This window comes from Rhincodon typus, chromosome 26 (genome assembly GCF_021869965.1).
Source record: "Rhincodon typus isolate 14 chromosome 26, sRhiTyp1.1, whole genome shotgun sequence".
NCBI classification, from domain to species: domain Eukaryota; kingdom Metazoa; phylum Chordata; class Chondrichthyes; order Orectolobiformes; family Rhincodontidae; genus Rhincodon; species Rhincodon typus.
Genome location: NC_063357.1, coordinates 2,747,734 through 2,754,199, shown reverse-complemented (window position 1 = coordinate 2,754,199; position 6,466 = coordinate 2,747,734). Strand labels below are relative to the sequence as shown.

The window sequence follows — 6,466 nt, the reverse complement described above, 5'->3', positions numbered from 1 at the left end:
AGATTTCTGAAGAAGGATCTAGGCCCGAAACGTCAGCTTTCCTGCTCCTCTGATGCTGCTTGGCCTGCTGTGTTCATCCAGCTCTACACCTTGTTACCTCTACATTGATCTTATTAATGTTCCTGCCTCAAACTGAAAATTTGCATTTCCACAGCACTTTTCATGCTCTCACAATGGCCCAAAGCTCTTTACTGTGCAGTCACTGTTGTATGCTGGGAACACAGCAGCTAATTCGCAACATTAAACTGCCACAGAACAAGCAATCGAATCAGAAAGTCTGTTTTTTTATGTGAACAGATATTACTTATAGGATGAAAACTTATGAAAGAAACACAGGAGAACTTTACTGCACTTGTTAGGAATATTAAGATGGGACCTTTTAAGTCTACCTGAGGGCCTCACATCAACGGCTGTGACTGTGCCATACTCATCAGTCCTGCAGCAAGGCCGTCAGCACAGATTAGCAACCCCAGAAGATGGGGGCTCAATCTTCTGATGTCGAGCTGTAATACAGTCTACAGAAATAGCCTTGCTTATTTCAATGGGAGGTCTCTTATATTGCTTATCTATTTCCCAAGATATTGCCTTCTGGAAGGAGGTCCACATTCCCAAAACGGGGGCGAGTTAAGAAAAGAGAAGTTTGGATGATATCAGTTTTGTACCTTGTTCAGGACCAGAACTGCTGGCACATGGGAATATGTTGTAAGGCATTTCAACAATTCAGTGTGGAGCTGGTTGCGTGTCCAGTGGTCTGAGACGTCTACCAAAACAAGCACTACGAGGCAAACACAGTAAAGGTTTTCACTCATACTCAGTAGATACAGGTGCTGTGAACTGTCTGGATCAAGATAAATTTCTCTCTCACTCACCCAAGTCCGCCTTTTCCACTGAATGCCAGGGGTCAACCAGCAATGATTTCTCCAGGTTGTGCCTGGTAGGAATGGAACGGTAACTTATTAAACAGATCAGAGAAATTGTAAAATGTGAAATAAAAATAGAAAAAAAACAAGTGGAACCTTTTTCCTTTGATGGCAGGAACAAGACCAGGGGTGTCCAGAAGAACCTGAACAGAAAGTGAGAGAACGAGAGAAATCGATCAGGAACAGCAAGAGAATGAAAATTAATCTGCACCTCCAGAACATGGCACAATGATTCCAGGTTTATCAAAAGGCATTTGGGAAAGTAAGCAGTGACTAAATGCTAAGACTCGAGCACCTTGGGAAGGAGACAAGAGCGGGATAAAGCAACGAGTAGGAATTTAGGAGAGAGAGTTTCCGATTGCAGCTGTGGCATATGTGACAGATCTAACAAGGACTTGAGAGGCAAGAGAAATCACAGAGGTGGTGATAATCTGCAAGCCCTCAGCTGCTAAAGATTTTGAGGAGTGAGTTGACACTGGAGGTTTTAGGTTTATCCAAGAGGACTATTTTACAAGTTGGGAAACTGAGTGGTTAGCATATTTATGAAAATAGAATCGAGGAGAGGGTCTCACAGAGAAGTTAGGTTCAAAGAAATGTGAGAGAAACTAGAAAAATACAGGGCTATGGCCAAGGGCAGAGCTGGATGGTCAGTGCAGCTATGTTTTGCTGGTTCAAGGGAAGAAGCTGAATGATGGTCTCAATCTTTAGTGACAAAGTTCAAATTGCACTTGGGGCAACGCACAGAAAAGAGGGGTTTAAGGAGATAGTTAGTTGGACTTAGCTGCAGATAGCTCATCATTTCTCTCTGTGGAACCAATCAATAAGAACTGTGCAATAAAATGGAATGGACACTCAATTTAACACATCCTTTCCTGCAATGGCTGAAACCGTCACTTTCAAGGTTTGCACTTCACTGAAGAGTCATATCCCAGCAAGAAGCAACAAGCTCAACAGGGGAATACAAACGGTCTGGGCCACTCACATTCCCAAACTTGACCACTTCACTCAAAACCTCATCCTGTCCAAAACAGAATTCAATCAGATGGAACTAAAACCCTTGGAAAACAAACCAAAATCCTTCAGGAAAAAGCTGGGCACGCACAATTTGTGTCGCTCCATCAGTGATGACTCCTTGAGCTCGACAGCGTGTTGTATGAACTTTGCTCGAAACAGGAAAGACCTACAACATAATAAACAGAAAACATTAAATAACAGGCAATAACAATTGAGGCACATTGTTCTAACCAGCCAGCAAACATGGGGTAATAATTCATATCCTGTTAAACATCACGTTCATCATCTATTTAAGTGTAAAATTATCTCAAGATATCCCCACTCTTCACTGCTAAATGTCCAATTGTATTATTTTATAGACAAATGTGTATATTCTAACACTTTCTGTCACAAGTTATGTCGAGCGGAAGCTGGAAATCTTCCTCAGTGTCATATCAGATGGTCAATTAACAGAGTTCAGTCCAGTTTCTTTACCACCCAGTCCCCGTTCTGCATTCCTGAAATTTCTCCTGGTCTCCACTCTTCCTCAGGCCTCTCCTCCTCCTCTGCCATTCTACTTGAATAGGAACCTGTTTCATCTGTAACATTTTCCAGTTCTGGCACAAGGTCATTGACCTGAAATATTGACTGTTTCTTCCTTTCTTGCCTGACCTGCTGAATGTTTCCAGCATTTGCAGATAGTATCCAGATAAGATCAAAAGCATCAAGTCTTCCTTTAAAACAGTAAGCTGTGCTTACCTTTCTGCGAAGAAGCTGGTTGGACAGGGTGGATTTACCAGCATTCGGAGCCCCAATAATGGCAACTCGGAGCACTTGTGAGTTTACAGGCTGGTCTGGCTGGAGGAGGAGGAGATCATCCTGCTCAGCTGGGAGGACAGAAACACAAATTTAATCATTCAGGAAACTGAATCTTGTGAGCAGAGTGCCAGGCAGAGTCAAGAATACACAATGAATATCTGAAGAGAAATTGTTTGGACCAACTTACAACAGCTGCAGTGGGCACTGCACCTCAAAATTGTCATATAGGCCTCAAAGAGGGTAGAGTGCATATTAACCACAATTACACCTGGGATGAGAACGTTAAGTTATGAAGACAAGTTGGATAGACAAAGCTTGAATTGCCTTGAGTTTAGAAGTGTTTAAGTTAAGGACAGGCTGTGGATCACAGGATGTGGAAGAAAAGCAGTCAGTCCCAACACAAGTGAATTACAGAACACGTTTTGTGGCTAAATGGCCTCCCTTTGTTCCAAGATGCAAACATACATCACAACACCACATAAAGCACTACTTTAAAAGAATAACTAGTTGGTAACATGTAGACTCTTCAGCGTCTCAAAATATTTCAACTTACATTTCTTCCACTCCAATGAATATTTAAACATAACATGGTGAGGGGCAAAATGGTGAGGAAAATTGACAAATATTCCACTTCAGGCCCATCACAAAACAGAGTAAAACCTCCATTAGAGTGTCTTAGGACCAGCATCATAAGAAAGCTCATGTGGTGTCAACTTTCTCTTAATGCACCAACTATGTAAAGATTTTGTCTAAGCAAGTTGCTCATAATTATATACAAATTGGCAATGGCATGCAAACTAGTTTCAGACATGCCGCCATACCCTGACAGCAGTGTGCAAGAACAGGAAAAAGTCCTGCTGTGCATCACACTGGTCTCCTAGTCCATATTTTATTATATACATTACTGTCTCCCTCATTCTTCAAAACATTGATTTGTACCAGACCTTGGGAGTTTGCAGTAGGTTAAAACTTGTAAATCATGGTATACCCAATTTGACAAAACTTGCTTGTAGAAAAACATTTAGACCATTAGGTTAAAAAAACTCACAGGTCATCCAACTTTAAAAACAATCTCAGTGAAACAGAACTCACCTTTACTCACAGCGACAGCAGGTGGGTATTCTCCAACGATACCTTCGGTTTCTTGTTTCACAACACCATGCATCCTTCCTAAAGCCGAAGTACGGCTGTGGTGACTAGCAAGTGAGTGGGTAACTCTGGGAAGCCAGTAATTTTGCAGAAAGGCAAATGCTGATAACCACAAACACAGTAGACAATGTTACAAAAAACAACTCTAACAGTCAACTTTATCTTTTTCCAGCATCTCCCTATTCACTTGCATATAACCTATTACTTTTCTAACTTTGAATTTTGATTAAAGCTAATTCACCTCAAACATTAAGTTTTTCTCTGCATAGATGCTGTTGATCTGAGTACTTGCAGTATTTTGAGTTCTCATTTCAAAACAACGTAAGCAAAATTATCTGGCAGGCTGTGCAGTTTTTCCATTCGTAAAACATGCTCATGTTATCTCATCACACGTGTAGATTAACCAGTTATATACGAAACTTCCACTTCAGTTCCCCGCACATGCTTTCAAATGGAATTATATAGATTCTTCATCTTGCAAAATAAGGAGATCAATCAGTCCATTAGATGCTCCACTGGTCCTCTCTGGTATTACTGAAACCCCACTGCGCTGATTGTTTTGCTAAATGCACAGCTCCTGCTAGAAGTTACATCTTTTCTCAGGAATTTTCCATTGTATCACCCAAAGAAGCACCTCAAAATTGGCAACAACTTTTAAGTCAGGTGAATGTATCAGAATTCAGTCCAATTGGCTTTATTTCAGGAATCTCACAGCCCTAGAAAAGACCAGGGGTCACTTCCATAGCTTATTTAAGTAACAGTTGGTGTTTTTTTTAAAAAATCTATATTACTTGAACTCCAACCGTTCATAATCTGCATCCAAGTCATGCTCATCTTTGGGGAAATGCCTTGAATTAACTGATAACTCAACGGTGTAAACTTATCATTCTTGATTTAAAAGTCTGATTGTGAAAAATAAACTTGGGCTGCTTAAATGGGTGTGAAATTTACGAGGTTCATGCAGTTAGGTCACTCCAAAAATAAATTGCATAATGCCTTAATGAAGATAGATTGCAAACAAGACTGCCTGCATATATTTTTAATAATGGCAATAGCAAACAAGTTAACTAAATGTTGATTGCCTCCCAAAAAAGGCCTCCAATTTACATTGCAAAATTGCACATGTGCAGTGCTTAAGTTGTAACTTACAATTATAAAATGTCAAACAGTAGCAGGACACAGATATTTCTGGAGGAGCAGTGCTGTTGGTGAGGGAGAAAATGCAGCCATAGACTAAGAGTCGTGTTTTGTGCGTCGTGAAATCTTCCAACACCCGAGTCACAAGCAGCAAGCTGACAGTTTATCCTCACATCTGAAGGACGCAACATGACAACACTTTCCAATCCTGTCCTGGAGTGTGAGACTAGGCCTTTGTCATCTAACTATTACCTTGTCAAGGACAGTTGGGTCCAGGCAATAAATACCAGCCTGATCAGAGAAGCACATCCAATGAATAAGAAAACTATGTAGGCGATTAAGAATCTTAGCTGAATCTCAAATTCCCTCCCTAAAGCTTTTTCCTGACCTTTAAACCTTTCTGACTACACATCTGGTCACCTGCTCTCTCCACAGATGCTGCCACATCTGCCAAGTATCTCCAACATTCTTTAGCCTGGTCCTGCCCTTACCTTGCACCATTTTATTTCCCTACTGATCGAGAATATATCTCAACCTTATATATACACAAGGACTCTGCACCCACAGCTCTCTGTGGCAAAGAGTTCCAAAGACTCTCAACCTGGTCCTTGATTCTACCAAGATTGGAAACATCCTCTCAGCATTTACCATGGCAAGCCCCTGAAGAATTCCACATTTCAATGAGACCACCTCTCATTCTTTTAAATTCCAGTGAGTAGTGTCCTAACCTGTTTCACCTTTGCTATTAAGACAATCCCTCCATCCCAAGGATCATCCTAGTGACCCTTCTCTGAACTGACTCCAATGAAATGATATATTTCTTTAAATAAGGAGAGCAAAACTGCCCACAGCATTCCAGACAATCTTGTAGTTACTTGTTCCACTCAAATGAGGTGATTTCTATTAAACTCATGTGTGAAACCAACTCAATCAGCAGACGTGTAGCCGATCAGAGATTTTTCTATGGACTCGGGTTGAAATGGGGTCCTGCTGCTCGCCCCCACGCCCCAGCTCAGCCCTGACTGGGCCTCGGTCCCCTGGCCGAGGAGGTGCCGCCTGGTACTGACCTGCTTGGCGGCCGGAGCAAGGCCTGCGGCCTATGCTCACCAGGCTGAGCCAGGCTTTGCCTAAGAGACGGGCCATTGACCCGCCCGCCGTTCTGTAAGAGTCTCCGCTCCGTCAGGGAACCGCTACCGCCGCCATGACACCCGCCGGGCATTGTGGGAGTGCACCGCGGCATGCTGGGATATGCCTCTCCCCGGCCTCCCACAGCGCCACCTGCAGCAGGGGAGGAGGTAGCGCGGCCCAGCCCTGGGGAGTCACTCTTGTCCTGGGATGGGGGGGGAGGAGTCACTCTGTCCTGGGATTTGGGGGGAAGGGTCAATCTGTCCTGGGAAGGCGGGGAGGGGGCACCCGGCCCTGGCAGGGAGGGGGGGGGGCCGCTCGGC

The 6,466-nt window shown here is 43.1% G+C and overlaps 1 protein-coding gene across 1 annotated transcript in view; it reads right to left on the bottom strand.

Moving 5' to 3' along the window:
* Positions 1-6,254, bottom strand: part of eral1 (Era-like 12S mitochondrial rRNA chaperone 1) — a 14,124-nt gene extending 7,870 nt beyond the window's left edge. The window contains exons 1-7 of the mRNA XM_020512101.2: positions 6,086-6,254; positions 3,825-3,983; positions 2,673-2,800; positions 2,023-2,100; positions 1,017-1,063; positions 870-931; positions 663-775 (exon numbers count right to left, since the gene is read on the bottom strand). Coding sequence (XP_020367690.2) covers positions 663-775; positions 870-931; positions 1,017-1,063; positions 2,023-2,100; positions 2,673-2,800; positions 3,825-3,983; positions 6,086-6,161 — 663 coding nt within the window. The 5' untranslated portion in view covers positions 6,162-6,254. The remainder of the gene's footprint in view (positions 1-662; positions 776-869; positions 932-1,016; positions 1,064-2,022; positions 2,101-2,672; positions 2,801-3,824; positions 3,984-6,085) is intronic.
* Positions 6,255-6,466: the final 212 nt, after the last annotated feature.